The sequence below is a fragment of the Piliocolobus tephrosceles genome, chromosome 11 (genome assembly GCF_002776525.5).
Source record: "Piliocolobus tephrosceles isolate RC106 chromosome 11, ASM277652v3, whole genome shotgun sequence".
Taxonomy (NCBI): domain Eukaryota; kingdom Metazoa; phylum Chordata; class Mammalia; order Primates; family Cercopithecidae; genus Piliocolobus; species Piliocolobus tephrosceles.
The window spans coordinates 47786272-47803815 of record NC_045444.1 but is presented as its reverse complement, the minus strand read 5'-3'; the positions used below and the strand labels follow the sequence as shown (position 1 = coordinate 47803815).

At 39.3% G+C, this 17544-nt stretch overlaps 1 protein-coding gene across 2 annotated transcripts in view; it reads left to right on the top strand.

The window, feature by feature from the left end:
* The window catches only part of DPP4 (dipeptidyl peptidase 4), an 86334-nt gene that overhangs the window by 32531 nt on the left and 36259 nt on the right, over window positions 1-17544 (top strand). For both annotated transcript variants that reach the window (XM_023217337.2, XM_023217336.2), the window contains exons 6-10: window positions 5826-5878; window positions 5989-6061; window positions 6826-6946; window positions 10283-10443; window positions 11966-12078. In XM_023217337.2, the coding sequence (XP_023073105.1) occupies window positions 5826-5878; window positions 5989-6061; window positions 6826-6946; window positions 10283-10443; window positions 11966-12078 (521 nt within the window). The remainder of the gene's footprint in view (window positions 1-5825; window positions 5879-5988; window positions 6062-6825; window positions 6947-10282; window positions 10444-11965; window positions 12079-17544) is intronic.

Sequence of the window (17544 nt, the reverse complement as noted above, 5' to 3'; positions counted from 1 at the left end):
AAAAAAAAAAAAAAAAAAAAAAAAAAAAAAAAAAAAAAAAAAGAAGAGGAGGCTGAAGCAGGAGGATTGCTTGAGCCCACGAGTTGGAAGCACTGCATTACAGTCTAGGGGACAGAGTGAGATCCCTTCTAAAAAAAAAAGAAAAAGAAAGAGTTAAACTTTCCATCCTCCAGAAAAGATTCCAGAAGATGGCCCAGACCATCTCCCAACCTTCGGGCCCCACCATATGCAAACTATTCTAAGGAGGACAGCCTCACCACAGATCATAAAGATTCCACCATGAGCACTCAGCTTCCCCCAGTCACCCAGCCCCACTCCACATCCTAACACGTTCAGGAAAGGTTACAGCTTAATCATACATCCTCTTCATGTTTAGGATGGATGTGGATCGCCATAACTTTGACAGTTTTTTGGTTACCCATGGATTTGACAACAGTTGTTCAAGTATAGGAAGTTTTGAGACATATAGTGAAGATTAAAAATTTGTAAAGATATCCTGTATTGCAAGCAAAATACAAAGCTGGGGATTCCCACCCTTGACCTTTCTTTTCTAGGATAAATTATATTGAGGACACACCAACACTCACACACCAACTCTGCTGTGCTCAGGCCAAGCAAACCATTCCCTACTGCATTGACCATCTCAGGATGGTGACTCTCAATCATAACATTTACCCTGGATTTGCTGGGTCGGGCTCCCTTTCCTGGACATGAAGACTCTATGTTCAGTTAAACTTAACTGTAAGTGAATCAGAATCTTGTACCAACTTTAACACATCTGTTGCCAATTAATGGATTATTGTTTGTTTAATTAAGTGCTTCTTATTGCTATCTATAGAATACATTCACTTAATTTACTTGAGAAACTTTTAAAACTTCCCAGTGTCCAGGTTCAATCCCCAGATCAGTAAACAGAAGTTTCTGGGGTAATGCCAGAATCAGTACTGTTTTTTCTTTTTTTGAGACAAGGTCTCGTTCTGTCACTCAGGCTAGAGTGCAGTGGTATGATCATGGCTCACTGTAGCCTCAACATTTTGGGCTTGACTAATCCTCCTACCTCAGCCTTCTGAGTAACTGAGACTACAGTTGTGCACCACCATGCCCTGCTATGCCCTGCTAATTTTCATTTTTTTTTTTTTTTTTTTTTTTAGAGATAGGATCTCACTATGTTCCCCAGGCTAGTCTCAAACTCCTGTCCTCAAACAATTCTCCCACCTCAGTTTCCCCAAGTGCTAGGATTACAGGCGTGAGCCACTGTGCCTGGTGAGCATCAGTATATTTTCAACTGTCATAGGTGATTGTAATGGCAACCAGGGTTGAGAACCACTGAATAACAGTTGTCCGTGTTAAAGACTAACATATGAAGGTAAGGTAGAAAGAGAAGGATAATTCCAGCTCACCTTACTATATAGCCACGTTCAGCAAAAGCCATTTGATGTGCACTAATGCGTGTATTCCCCTGGTGGCCCTTAGTTGGCCAGCCAGGGGTGGAGATTTGTATTTGTTGTGTCACTGGAATTTACCCGTGTATTTAACTGGCTTTTGCTTTTTATACTCTGTCCCCTTCCCCCTGCCATCTGTACTTCAGACAGTATCCAAAGTACTACTTTTAAATTCTAAATTAGTTTATGCCACACCTATGCCACTTACAGTGGCTTCTTGTCACACTCAAAATAAAACACCAGCTCTAACCCTGGCATCCTGAGTCCTGTGTGATTGAACACAGTCTGCCTGACTGAACACATCTGCTACCCGCTTCTCCTGCACTCTGCATGCTTGGCCAGTGCTTCTCACCTCACCTTCACCTTAGGAACACTTGAGGAGCTTTTGAAAAAACATATCTGTGGCCTACCCTAAAGCAACTAAATCAGCATAGCTGTGGGCCTCCGGAGATTCCATGATGCTGAGTTGAGAACCTGTAAGTTCACAGCTCTTTCTTTTTCTCGAGCATCACCCTCATTCCCATCTAAGGGCCAAAGCACTTGCTATTGCTTCCTCGTGGAAGCTTCTCCATCATCTTATGCTTCTCTCTCTTTATTAACTCAGGTCCATATTTGTTGGGTCACTTTGTCAAACATTGCCCGCCGCCACGCTCTTCCACCCACACCCCACTAATCAGTCTCTGTCACATTAACCCATTTTAGTTTCATCACAACATTTTGTGATATTTTTGTCATTGATTTCTTTGCTTATTTGTTGCCTGCCTTATTTGGTGCCATTTTCCCTGTGATTTATTCACTGCCACACCTCTGTGCCTAGGACAGGGCCACATAGCAGATGCTGAAGATCATTGATAAATGAATACATGTTTTATTGCAAAGTGCTAAATGATAAAGCTATTGAAAGTAGGGATCTATATCTTCAACTTTTTTCCTTTTTTTTTCCTTTCAAGAGGGTCCAATAGAATTTTCTGTACAGCATATATATTTTGACTAAGTGACTCTTATGAAATGTATCTAGAAAAAATAAGTCTAATTTGATTACATTTCCTTGGAGGTCTACCTTTTAGTGTTTTTTAGATCCTACTACGTGAATTCTCCATGACTGAGTTAGTGCTATCACTTCTAAGTTGTGGCTACAAATAAATAAACACACAAGTGAGTGAGTGAGTGGATAAGTACCCCCATAGTCTGGTATGAATGCTCTCCTAGCATCTCTGCTCATTACCTAGTGCTCTGAAAATCCTGATAATAGTTGTCATCGATTCCATGTTGACAATGTTCCAGAACCCTGCTAAGTGCTTCCCATGCATTCTCATGCATCTGAGATTGTTGCTGGCATTATCCTCATTTGTCTAAAAAGAAAATTGAAGCTTAGAGAGAAGCTTGCTTCACATTACACAGTGAAACCTTGAATCCAGGTTAGAAGACTCCAAAGCTTGTGCTCTTAAATGTGATCTTTCCTATCTTTGCATTCAGCTTCTCTTTGCTATGATGCTCTTTTACTCTTTCCCAGTCACCCTCTGTCACTAACCTCAGCCAAAGAATCTCTTTTCCATAATCCTCTCTGCCTCCCCAAGGCCTAATTTATGATTCCTGTGTCTCCCACCCACCTTCATTATATCTCTTGGCACATCCTATCGTGATTCTTTTATTGTCATTTACTATTTCATATCCTCCATTCCACTATAAGCTCCTCCAGGGGAGGGACCCTGTGTTATCCAGTAATGTCTGATAGATGACAGCTGCCACTGTTTATAGACTAAATAGAATAATGAATCTGTTTCAAAAGATGAAGTGAACATACCGAACATCGTGGGTTTTATTTTACAACCCGTGATGGTTTGTCATGTTCAATGATCTCAGTCCATCTTAATATTTTTAGCTGGTACCACACCTTTTGGCTTTAGTGAGTATTTTGCTTGAGGTTGCCCAGAAACAAGCTTGGGGTGTGTCAAAATAATCCAGAATTCAGGAAAGGAATGTATGACTAGCAAAAAGTAGAACTTAATAAATATTTGTTGACATGAGGGCATAAGAGGGTGAGAAGTGATAAACAGTTAAGGTTAGGAACTCTGACTTTGTGTCTCGGCTCTGCTATTATATAGCTGGGTGTCCTTGGGATACCTCTTTCATCCATCTCATCCTCATTGGTACAATTTGAATTTTCCTGTAATTTGGTGTATTTCTTGAACACTCACTATGTGGCTTGCACTAGAATAGATTCCAAGCGTCCAAAGATAAATAAGATACAATTTCTTACCTCTAGCAGTATGGTAGAGAAGGCAGACATACAGACAAGTAACTTATTTGAAAATATCTTTAATTTATATATGCATCTATATTCAGATATAATTTTTCATAAATGCAAATATGTGATCATATGCATTTTTATCTTTGGTCTTATTTTTTCCCTTTTTCACTTGGCTCTCTAAAGTCTAATATATATCTCTACATATTTTTATATTTTTCTTCTTGTTCATATAACTCTATGAAAATATATAGGATGTTTTTAGTTATTACTTGGTCTATAAAAATAAAATCCTATACTTTTTTGTAAATTGCATTTCTCACTCAATGATACCATGTGAAACTCCTTCCAAGTCATCTGGTTAGCTCTGATTCATTTTTTTAAAATTAATATCACTTTATTTTTCAGAACAGCTTTAGGTTTATAGAAAATAAGCAGAGAGTTCCCATATACTCCCTTATCCTCCCTCCCCCACTTTCCCCTATTATTAATGTCTTGCATGAGTGTGGTCCATTTGTTATAACTTATGAGCCAATATCAATATATCATTATCAATTTAAGTCCATAGTTTACATTAGGCTTGACTCTGTGGGTTTTGACAAATATATGTCATGTATCTACCATTATAGTGGTGGATTCTGACAAACCTATGGTTCTTAACAAACATATAATGACATGTATCATCATTATAGTATTATACAGATGACTTTGACTGTGCTAAAAATCCCCTGTGATTCCCCTATTCGTCTCTTCCTTCCCCCAGACTCCAAGCAACCACCAATTTCTTTACTCTTTCCATAGTTTTACCTTTTCCAGAAACTCATATTGTTGGAATTGTACAATATGTAACCTTTCCACATTGGCTTATTTCACTTAGCAATATGTGTTTGAGATTCCTCCATGTCTTTTTGTGGCTTAATAGCTCATTCTTCTTATCTCTAAATGAGGTTCCATTGTATGGATCTACTACAACTTGTTTATTCACTCACCTGTTGAATGACATCTTAGTTGCCTCCCAGTTTTGGCAATTATAAATAAAGCTGCTATAAACACTTGTGTGTAGATTTTTGTGTGGGCATAAATTCTCAACTCATTTGAATAAATAACAAGGAGTTTGCTGGTAAAGGTATTTTGCCTTGGAGTTTTCTCTATGTAAAGCTTCTTATATCTGGATTCAATTTGTTTATTAAATGTAAGACTGTTCAGAATTTTTCTCACTTTTGAGAAATTATTTTTTAAGAAATTTTTTCTTTCTCTAATTTTTAAAATGTATTGGCAAAAAAATGTTTATAATAGTCTCTTATGATCATTTAATGTCTGTGGAGTCTATTGTGATATCCCATTTTTCCTTTCTGATACCAGTCATTTGTGCTGTTTTACCCCTAAGTTTTACTACAGTTGCAATTTTACTAGTCTTTTCAATGACTTGGGTTTTGGTTTTGTTGATTTTTTCTATTGTTTGTTTTCTACTTTATCAATGCTTTTACCTTTATTATTCCATTTCTTCTAATTACTTTGTATTTAGTTTGATTTCCTTTTTTTAAAAAAATTATTTCCCTATGCTTCTGCAGTCACAGAAAGTTTGACTTTCATCTCTAGCTTTTTGAGATGGTTGTTAAAATATTGATGATACATGTATTTTAATTTTAATATGTCTTGCCAGGGGGCTTTCAAAAAATTTACAACACTTTACATTTCATCATCAGTGTATGAAGTTAAACATTTCTTCACATCACCATCAGCAATAGCATCATACATCTTTTAAATCTTTTGCCAATAAGATAGGTGAAAAGTGAAAATTTACATTTTTCTAAGTAGGCAATCTTAGCATACTGTGGTGAGTGCTAGGGATAACGCTTGTACAAAATGACATTTTTGGTGCACTGTGGTACTGGGAAGGCTCCTTGGAGGAGGTGGTGCCAGAGCTAGGCTGTAGATGAACTCCAGAGGAGTTTGTATGAGATAATCTCCAGGATACTTTTGAGTCCCAAAATTCTCAGAAGAAATGATGAGATATGATAACATGTGAGAATTATACAATCATATATTGCCAAATCTATCATTTTGGTCTCCTATAGTGAGTGGCCAAATTACCAAGAATCACAGAAGCCTGAAATGTCTGTTTTCTTTCATAGCAATGGAGGCATTCCTACACAGCTTCATATGACATTTATGATTTAAATAAAAGGTCAGTGACTTCCCAATAAAATCTATTAGGCTTTTCTACTGTCAGATTTTTAAGGAAACCCCAATGTGAGTTATTCTTTTTGGTAATGTTTCCTTTCATCTTCTTTCCAGGCAGCTGATTACAGAAGAGAGGATTCCAAACAACACACAGTGGGTCACATGGTCACCAGTGGGTCATAAATTGGTTAGTGAGTCTCTCCAGTTGTCAGAAAAATATTGGTTAAATTTTTCATAGGCAGAAGTTACTAACCCTGATACAAAGCAGACATCTTAGGAAGTCAATACTTCACTCTAGAATATAGTGTTATTGCCCAAGATAATATTTTACTAGCTTAACAAAATAAATATAATTCCTGAAAGTATCCATTGGGAATATTTATTCACGGCAAAATGCACATTGAACTCTTAAGTTCTAGTTATCTATTGTACTTAGATATTTTCTGAGTCACGCCTGCTTTCTGCTAGTTCTGTGTTCTTCTGTGTTACTATAGATATACCTTTAGGTTCTATAGTGCTAGGAGAATGTCAGAAGTCCAAAAGAATCTTAACAAGAGGATCTAATGTTTGTCTGCAGTTGAACTTCTCTCTTCCAGAATGCAACTGCCTTCCCTCTACTCACTCTCCCAATAAAGAAATATACAAGCATATATCATCCTGTAGAAGTGGTCAGCCTTCTCGGTCTTCGCATATGCTTTAGCATTCAAATAGTGATTGTTGTGTGCTTCTTACTTTTAACACATTATTAATGGTTTTAGGATTATTTTGGGTTTATAGGCTGTACACTTATAATTTAAGAAAGAGAGGGAAAGAGTAAATGACTCTTCCTGTTTGAATGGAACATTTGACTATGGTAATCCTTACATTTGCAATAGATAAGTGTTTCTAAAACTCCAGGATAAAAATATAACATGTTATTGTAGATATCAATGCTTGTTTTTTTCCTTCTAGGCATATGTTTGGAACAATGACATTTATGTTAAAATTGAACCAAATTTACCAAGTCACAGAATCACATCGACTGGGGAACAAGATATAATATATAATGGAATAACTGACTGGGTTTATGAAGGTAGAAACTTCAAAGCTTTTTCAAATCAGAAAATCTATAAGCTTTTAAAATAGTTAAGTGTTTCTTTTGCAATGGGAAAATTTAAATGAGATTCAAAATAAGTTGCATTGTTTAAAACGGCATCAAACTTCTCTTAGAACTCACAGCACCAGGTGTCTCCTAGACCAAGAACTTAACTATTCCTAGCACTCCTCTGTCCTCATTGCCTGACAATACTCCTTTTGTCTCTGGTTTATTGACACAAAGGGCTTGTCTGTGTAGATAGACCTTTTCTGCCTTTACTGGAACATAAAAGCCTCCAGATTAACATCAGATATTTCTCTAACTAGGCCTATCTAACCCAGAAGTTACTAAGGAAAGCTAAATAATCCCATCACATTGAGAAGATGATAAAATAATATCTACAGGTTGGAGAGAAAATGCCTATTTTATAGAGGATTTGTATTTATTTGAACTTGGACAAATTATGATTTCCTGTTTTTAAGAATGAAAAAGCAATTAGAAAGGCTTAGGAAAAAGTGACTAATAAAACTAAAAAAGTTAAAAAGGAATATTCTCCCTTTTAGGATACAGAGTTGTAGAAACTATTAGGAACACATTTTAGAAACTTAGAAAATATTAGAAAAACATTTTTTATGTCTATATTTGCCAAGATAAAAGGCGTTCTGGGGCTGTTCCAAACTGTTCACAAGCTTTCCTCATATTTATTAGAAAGACTCACTATATTTCATTGTATTATTTTTTTCTTCTTTGTAGTTTAAAAAAATCGTTTTTCTTCATGACTTAATTGTAGTTCTCACCAAGTCCAAGTCAACTTTAATTGACTCATTATAATAGCAACAACAAATCACATTGAAAGAAAGATAAATTTTCATGTCCTAGAAATAAGTGCTTGACTAAAACTTACAATGAAATTTACTAACACTAGCTACTTAGAGATTCTTTAACCCTTGGACAGTACAAACCAATCTCCAGGATCATTGACAAGAGTGGCCTCTTTCCAAAGCTCTGACCTTCCCTCAGAAACAGCTGGCCCTGTGGAAGATAAGAGGGCAGCTAACACTTTCATTCTTTCTTTTCTTTTTTTTTTTTTTTGAGACGGAGTCTTGCTCTGTGGCCCGGGCTGGAGTGCAGTGGCCAGATCTCAGCTCATTGCAAGCTCCGCCTCCCAGGTTTACGCCATTCTCCTGCCTCTGCCTCCCGTGTAGCTGGGACTACAGGCGCCCGCCACCACGCCCAGCTAGTTTTTTTTTTTTTTTTTTTTTGTATTTTTTAGTAGAGACGGGGTTTCACCATGTTAGCCAGGATGGCCTCGATCTCCTGACTTCGTGATCCGCCCGTCTCGGCCTCCCAAAGTGCTGGGATTACAGGCTTGAGCCACCGCGCCTGGCCAACACTTTCATTCTTTCTAAAGTAGGTAATCGCTAGAAGGAGACTTTTGCATGTTCATGACTAGGCCATTCTCATGCAGAACAGCTTCACAGTTCCAACTTGGGCCTCTCTAATAGCTTCAGTTCCTAGAAGGAAATTACTATATTGTCAATACAGAAAAATATGTCCTGCATTCCTAAGAACCATTAATTCAAGACAAAGATCACTACCTGCTACTTACACTTACAAGTAATTCTAAAAACCAAAATCTTGGTCTGACTATATTGATTTTATGTAACTGCAGCTGTGTTATAGACTGCAATCAATGGGTAAAAGTTACAAAGAACGATAAGTCAACTCAGTATACGAACAAGTTCTTAGTATAATAGCAACCATGACTTGGAGTCATAAGGGCTGGGTTCTAGTTCTTGTCTCAGGCAATTCACTGGATCACTCCAAGCCTCAGTTTCCTTCTCTGTGCAATGAGTTATAAATCATCACTCAGAGATATTTGTGGAGACCAAATTTGATACGTTTTGTAAATTCTAAATTGCTATGTAAGCGTATATAGATCAATGATACAGATATGAGACAGTCAAAGGAAGAATAGGCTGCTTAACCCGGTAGTAGGTTTTCTGTTACTGGAAATACTAAAATAGAGGCAGGAAAGGGCAATATAGCACGGAGATGAAAAGCATGAGTCAAAGGAGATTTTGGTTGATTTTTGATTCTACCAATTCTTAGCCATGTGATCCTAGACAAATTTCTGATCCTCTTCAAGCTTGTCTCACTTTATCAGTACAGTGGGTTATTGTGAGCCTTAACTGAGGTGATAGATGTCAATTGCTTATCAATACCTGGTGCATAGTTAGCACTCATTGAATGTCAGCTGCTCATCACAATAATTATTATTACATTTTATTACAGTAATTATTTTTGCTATTATTCTTGTTGAAAAAAAGCATTTGGAAATAACTTGTAAGGAGGTATCAGGCATCTGAAAACTGATTAGAATGCATGATTTCCCAACCCTAAGATTCTAGTTTCTATGCTTTTGCTTTTACATTTACACTTACATGAGACTTGTGGAATATATAGGAGTCTCCACTCAGTCTACTTAACTCCTCCATTCTCGGTTGGTGAAGGAGTTTTCAACATATTAAGAGCCAGTGATTAAATGTCCCACGTGTAGACGCCATAATAATCATAGGGACGAGCTATCTTTGCCAGAGATTGAGAAGAAGCCCAACAATCTGATAGAATCTTGCTGGAAAGCAAGATCCTGTCGTTTATTTGCCTCCCTCTTTGACCCTCTTCTCTTACCCATCGTGTATAAGACCTTCTTCTCCTATATACCAGAGCAGTGTGTTAATCTAAGGGAGTTTTCAGTTTCTGGGCTGGGCAAGGAGATGTTTCTCAGTAGGGGTCTCAATGGAGCTCCTTGCCGTTCTAAATCCATCCTTCCCACACCTTGTTTGTGCCAAGAGTAGTAAACTCTGGGCACCATATTGGTTTGATAGCCTGGAGCTACACACCACCCACCAGTACCCTGCGGGCTCAGTACAAACTGAGCCCAGTTGGGGAGAGTATGCTGGCATGTTGACTGTTTGAAAATTAGAAAGGAGAATCAGCCTCCTGTGTGAAATTTACTTTTAGTATGTTTTGAGGCATAAATTTAGAGGATTATAAGATAAAGAAAAAAATGTAGAGCTTATATTAAATATTGCATGCTAAAATATTCTAAAATGGTCCAACGGGTTACTTATTTTTACAATCCAGATATATCCTTGAAGATTTTATTTTTATTCATTTGTATTACTCTGATTTTGGAAGCCCAGCAAATGCAAAGTGGTTCATTAGTTGAACTCTACTGTAATTACTAAAGCTAATGAGAACAATATTTTGAATGCCAAAGCCAATTTATCAGCTACTTCTTGTAACAGAACAATTTATGTCTTTTTTCAGAGGAAGTCTTCAGTGCCTACTCTGCTCTGTGGTGGTCTCCAAACGGCACTTTTTTAGCATATGCCCAATTTAACGACACAGAAGTCCCACTTATTGAATACTCCTTCTACTCTGATGAGTCACTGCAGTACCCAAAGACTGTACGGGTTCCATATCCAAAGGTCTGTGCTCCTGTTCGTACAGTGGTTCCATGATTTGATGGGAAGAGAATGGTTTCATTTAATCCCTTCCTGCTAATGAAAATATTGTCAGTCTCTCTTCAACAGCTTGCTGTGATTACTCTTGCTGAAGTCAACAGCATCTGGCAATTTTAAAGTATTTTTATTATCCCAGGAAAGAGTGTGATTTAAGGTTTTGTAATTTCTCCAAAAACTTTGAGGAATGACAAGCAGAAAAAATGGGGAAAATGCTTTTGAAAGAGATAAGGGGAATGAAAATGTTTGAATGGAGGAAAAGAGAGGCTATAATTGAATCAGAAGCTCATCTCATTTGTAGAAGTTGGATTGTGCCCTAGACGAAGTTGCAAAGCTCAGTTATATATCAGATTGTATTACTAATTAACGGGATACATGACTAGTTTCAGTGGTTCTATTATAGATTTGGCACTAATGTAAATTTTTCATGTCCTACATTTGGAATAATAGTGTCACGTCTTGGTTTTCAAAGCTGTTCTCCCCCTCAGGGTTGTGTGTTTACTAAAATTGAAGAGCCTTGTTAAGCAGTGTAAGCCAGGGAAGATGGAGTTTAGAAGGGAACCAGGGATTCTTCACTAGTACCGTAATAATAATGGCTACAGTATTGTCTGCAGGAAAATCTAATAGTAAAGTGTTTTTTCTGTAAGAAATTTGGAAAAGGGGATTTTTATTTTTACCAACTCACTCAATTTGCTTTATGAAGAGCTGCCATTTTAGGAAGACAGAGGAAGTTAAAAGAAAAAAAAAGATCAGAGACTAAATATGGAGATGTGTTTTCAGTGGAATGTTATTTTTTGATGAGCGAAACTGGCACACACAAAAAAACTCCATAAAGTGTTCTCACTAAAAATATCATATTATTTCTAACTAATCTGTCAATCGAAGATCTATGTGTATATTTAAAAAGGTTTTATAGGTTTCAGTCATAATATTGATTGTAAAGCTCCATCATAGTGAACCTGAATTTAGAGTGGAAATGATGGCTTCCTAATTGACATCGTTGGCTCAGGTAAACTGATTTTTCTGGTGGATGGTGTCTTTGGCAGAACCCAAGGTGTTCTTCATACTGACAGGCGTCAAAGACTTTTGGTCTCAGGGAGACAGGGTGTATCTGCAAATAATAGAGTTGATTTTAAGAGGTTTATCTTTGCTTTCTCAAAGTGATAAATTATAAAGATATAAACATTCATTATTTAAACAGAAGTGCTTTGGACTTTCCGTTTTTATATATACTCGGTGTGTGTGTGTGTATTGTGTGTGTGTATATATATATACACGTATTCTGTTTCTGCCTGACCATGAAAAGGTTACATTTCATGACTCTCCCTTATGTTCATTTTATTTATATTAAATTGTTGGAATGTGTCTGATTGTGATAATTTTATGGCCATAATGCAGACATTTTGTGCTGTTTTAAAATGTGTGCAATGATGTTACATTTTTTTTTTTTTTTTTTGTCAATACCAATTCTGTGATTGTTTTTTCCTAGGCAGGAGCTGTGAATCCAACTGTAAAGTTCTTTGTTGTAAATACAGACTCTCTCAGCTCAGCCACCAGTGCAACTTCCATACAAATCACTGCGCCTGCTTCTATGTTGATAGGGTAAGACTCTTGTCCTGAATGCTTAGCTTGTAAACAGTTTTACACTTTCTAGGGAGAACTTTTCAAAAGTGAATGGCAGAGTGGATCACAGCTGTGTCATTCCCACTGACAGTCATAATTCTTTCCTTCAGCAACTCTTTCTTGAGCATCTTCACGTCCTCAGGCTGGGCACAGCTCTAGAGATGAGGATGACAATGGACAGAGCAGCCGGTCCCTGGTGTCATGTAGCCTACATTCAAATTGAGGGAGACAGACGAAAACCAGATAAACAAAGAACAGTGTAAAATGCCAGTAGTGATAAATGTGGTGAAGAAAACCTGAGCAGAGCGAAACGGATGGGGCTGATGAGGGAAGGTCAGGGAAGCCTCATGGATAAAATGACCCGTGGCAGTGATGTGAAGAGCAGGAGGGCTCCATCCCCACCAATAGCAGGGGGCAGAGGAAGAGCAAGTGCAGAGGAGATGTGCTTGGGGTGTTGGAGGAACTGCAAGGAGGCTGGGGTGACTGGAGCCTTTTCAGTGAACAAGAGAGTGGAGCGGACAAGGTCAGGTCCCACAGAGCCTTGTAAGGCCTAGAGAAAATACAGGAAATCTGTGGGTTAAGTTTAGGAAGCTCCAAGGTCATTTTGTGCTCCAAGACTTCACTTGCTGAAATCATGTCAGTGGTTTGAAATTCCACCCGGGAGCACCTTCAGCCCCTTGTTTATTTTCCTGTAAAGGAACCAATGTACTGGGTACAATTTATGGCTGGCTGATAGCTCCATATTCACTCATTTCTGTTATTTATTTGGTCTTGTTGCTGTTTTTTTTTGTTTTTTTTTTTTTTCTTTTCTTTTTTTGAGATGGAGTCTTGCTCTGTTGCCCAGGCTGGAGTGTAGTGGTGCCATCTCGGCTCACTGCAACCTCCGCCTCCCAAGTTCAAGTGATTCTCCTGCCTCAGCCTCCTGAGTATAGCTGGGATTATAGGTATGTGCCTGGCTAATTTCTGTATTTTTAGTAGAGACGAGGTTTCACCACGTTGGTCAGGCTGGTCTTGAACTCCTGACCTCATGATCCACCTGCCTTGGCCTCCCAAAGTGCTGGGATTACCCACCGTGCCCGGCCTGTTGCTGTTTTTTTTTTTTTTTTTTTTTTTTTTTTTTTGGGACGGAGTCTGGCGCTCTGTCGCCCAGGCTGGAGTGCAGTGGCGGGATCTCAGCTCACTGCAAGCTCCGCCTCCCGGGTTTACTCCATTCTCCTGCCTCAGCCTCCCGAGTAGTTGGGACTACAGGCGCCCGCCACCTCGCCCGGCTAGTTTTTTGTATTTTTTAGTAGAGACGGGGTTTCACCATGTTAGCCAGGATGGTCTCGGTCTCCTGACCTCGTGATCCGCCTGTCTCAGCCTCCCAAAGTGCTGGGATTACAGGCTTGAGCCACCGCGCCCGGCTGTTGCTGTTTTTAAATAACAACTAGCATACATTGAGTACTCACCATGTGCCAGACACAGGGATTATCACATGCTTTATCTTAGGACTCTTTAAAGTCACTCTGTCTTTCCAACAACTATCATCGTGTGCTGGTTCACAGATAAGAAAATGAGGCCTAGAGATTAAGAAAATGACGAAGTAGGAATCTGTATTCAAACCTGACTTTCTGACTTGAAAGAACAAGCTATTAGACACTGCTTCGTGTCTCCCTCTGGGTGATTACGGCTGGTGCCCTAAGATTCCCGAAGGCACCGTCACAGCAGGATGGAAGCATCCATTTTCTCTGGGGTTGCATTAGCTACATCAGGAAGGCTGTGGGCTGTGCTCTGTGCTTAGTAATACATTATTTTGGTTAGAAATATCTATAGTAACCCATTCATTTGGGGGAAAATCAATTAGTAAGTTTTTAAAAACTTTTCTGGTTTGTCCAAAGGAGTAAAAATTTACCCAAAGGTTTCAAAGTTTGCCTTTTGGTTCCATCCAGTCACCTCTTTAATCATCATTGATGGGTAGCCTCTTTTTTACTGCCAGATGTCCATAGAAAGCCTGTGCCATTGTAGCACTTATCATCAGTAGATGATAGAAAACATTCAGATAAATGCCCCCAGGAGTGATAGGAGAGGTATGAGCAATAGAATGGAGGCATTCTAAGGAGAAGAACATGGGCTTTTCATGACCCCAGGACCAAAGAATGCCCCCTGGAGAATGTGCAAATTGAGCAGGCTGGCTTCCAGCAGGGCTCAGTGAGGAGGAAGGACACTGAGGTGGAAAAAACAGAGCATGGAAAAGTCAGGGCTTCCCAGGAGAAGACCAGTAGAGCCTGGTGTTGCCTTTTGGTCTGTCACCAATATCTTCCCGTAGAGAGGATGAGCCATGAGCACCTGCTCTGAAAAAGATTCCATCTGGAAGGGGCTTTAGACCTTATCAATGGTTTATAAACTTTTTAAGGACCTGGAAACCTTTGTTCAAGTGAGATATAATACAGAAGTGTATGGCCAGAAAGCAAATGGGAGATTGCTTCTCAGTTTTGGCAGGTCTAGTCCTTGTCCTCCCTCCTTCTCCCAACAGTCCTGGGAGCTTAGACAGAATCTGGAGTGGTTCCAGGACACAGTCACAACACCATTGTGAGGCACAGGTGAGAGAACCTCCCACTTTACCGAGAGAGGTAAAGTCATTTGCTCAAGGTCACACAGCAAATTAGTGTGGAAGCTGGGAAAAGGACCGAAGCCTATGCCTGCTGGACCAAAATATTTGAATAATTTAGTTAAAAATGTATTGAGTCCTTCTCATGGGCTGGGACTGTGCTCAGTGCTCTGCTCTTGCTGTCGCATTTATTCTCCAAAGAGATGAAGTCTTTCCCACTTAGAGATCCCTTTCCAAGGCACAGCTGTGTGAAGTGCTGGGCTCAAGAAACAAGCAATTCTCAGGACGGATTTTTGGCCTTATGTAAATTCGTCAATAAGTTCTTGTTCTCAGTAGTTCTTTAAGTCACACTTAAGCCTCACTATGGAGATTTTGTGTGGAATATATATTACCAGAGAATATTGTTTTTTGGAAATGCCACAGGAATGTGTTTTTTAGGGAATTTAAAATATAGTTCTGGTCTCTGTTAACACTGGTAAGGTTGTGGTTTTTCTAGAACTAGACTCTAGATGCCCTCTGGAAAAAATGCGCTAGTACATGATGATGCACCATTTTCTGGCCTCATGCAAAGATCCAGCAGGGCCACGTAAATCCAGGTGAGTTAACCTGCCCAGCCTGTTACCCGGTGATTTACTAGCTCCTGGAGTGGGAAGCCTGGCCAGGATCAGTGCCTCTCCTCCTTCCTCTGCCCATGTTTCCCTCATTAGTTTTCCTGTTAGGCCATATCCCTTCACCACAGAGCCTGCAGCAAGTGAAATCCACAGAAGGATGAGGCTGGTTTGTGATTTTGTTAGGAATTAGCAGAAATGGGTGGAAGCCCTGCTTCTCTGATAACAAATGAAAAGGGCAGCCAGGCTGCGTTTCCAACAACCAAGGCCTGAACTTGAACCAGGGTGAGTCTCCCTGCTACCTGCATTGATTTAGTGCTAAAGTTTAGATTTGTTATGCTTTAACATTTGTTATGCTGTTAATTTGTGTTCATCGTTCATAATGAGAACTGGAAAGCTCAAAAAGTTGAAGGAAAACAGCACATAATGTAAAATCATAAATCTCCTAACTTTTATCTAGAGCAGTACATTCATTGTTGACTGAAGTAAGACAGGTTCTATGCAGTAGAGGCCAATCTTACAATCGTATCTCCAGTGTGTAGCAGGGTGCCTGCGACCTAACACATGCCCAACCGATATTTGTGGAATAAATTAATAGATAAGCAGAGGATGGATGGATGAATGGATGAGTAAGTTATCTAGGTGACTGTGTGTGTGTAGAATAGTGGTTCACGCTGCCAGCACCATGGAAAGACTTCAAAATGACCTTGCATAGAAATCCCTCCTTTTTATCTCCTCTCTGCAAAAATGTTGTGGCCTGAATCTAGACAATTGGAGAGGGCATGTTCTACTGCGGTAACCCCACCCAACATCTGTTGAATGGCTCTCGGGCTCATCACACCCAGCTCATGACATACCCCATCCCTTCTCTCTCTGCTCCTGAAAGACACAATAGATACAAAGCCTTGCTATGTCTTCTCTGAACTGTTACGACCCTGGCCTATAAAGCTGCAACATCAAAGCCTCAGATTGTCACACAGGAGAAAAAGAAACTGGAAGCTAGTGACACCTGCAAGAGGCACATTAGGACTGGCATGCTACGACTGTGCGGGTGTACGGGTGCTGCAGCACTCAGATCTGCTACATCTCATCCCACCCATTCCTCTCTTGAGGGATTTGTCAGCGAACCTGGGAGGGTTGGCATCTCCATCAGAGCAGAGGGTGGCATGGAGCCTGCGGCCAGCACTGGCAGTACGCCCGCTTCCTCGGGTGATTCACTGAATTAATCATTCCACGGTTGCAGTTGCTCTTGGTAGCATTTTTCCCTCCGATATTATTTCCAGTTGGTAATAAATACCTTATTTTAAGTATCCTTAATGCACCAAAAGAAACATTTATACAAATTAAGGGAATTAATAGTACCTAACAGACATTTATTAAATGCCTACTGTTTGCAAAGAATTATGTTGGGACAGACAGTCACTTTACAAGGGGATTCTCTGTTGTGTGATTTTTAACAAGTCTTTCTCAGTGCATTCACATATAATTTGCCTTATAAAATTTAGTTTACACACAGCTCTCTAGGAATAGATTTCTTTAAGTGAGGAACTTTACGCTGAAAAGAAGCAAGAAGGTGAAGCTAGCTAGCAACATCTCCCAAATGGATGGGTGGAGGTTTCATAGAGGGAACGAGGATGAACAGGGAATCTGAAGCCAACAGCTTGAATTGAATCCCGGCTCCAACACTTCCCAGTTGGGTGATAGTGGGCAAGTTCCTTAAATCCTCTGCTGTTGTATTTCTTTGTCTGCAGACAATGAGCTGCAATACTCACCTTATAGGGTGGTCATGAGCTTATGTCAAGCACTTAGAACAGTTCCTGGCATATAGTAGACTCCACATGGGTGTGGACTCATTATTTTACATCCAAAAATTACTGCATCATTTTAGTATTAAAATCAACCGTATTCCCGTTGGACTAATCCAGCTGCAGAAGGTAGAAGAGCTTACTGGCTCATATGTCTAACCTTGGTAAGTTGTCCAGGCTCTCAGGAAGGCCTGGACTGCAGGGGCGGTCCCTCTTCCACCCCACCAAAACCATTACATAAGAAAACTACTCAGTATTGGCCTGTTTTTGCAGAATAAAAGCAGCATGCAGTGTGCAAACGTAGATGATAATACTGCTGGCTGGATTTTTCTGGTTTTAAGTGGGACTTAAACTTTTCAGTAAAAAGTACAGTTGAGCCATTGGCTTTATTTATTTATTTATTTATTTATGTATCTATTTATTTTGAGACAGGGTCTTGCTGTGT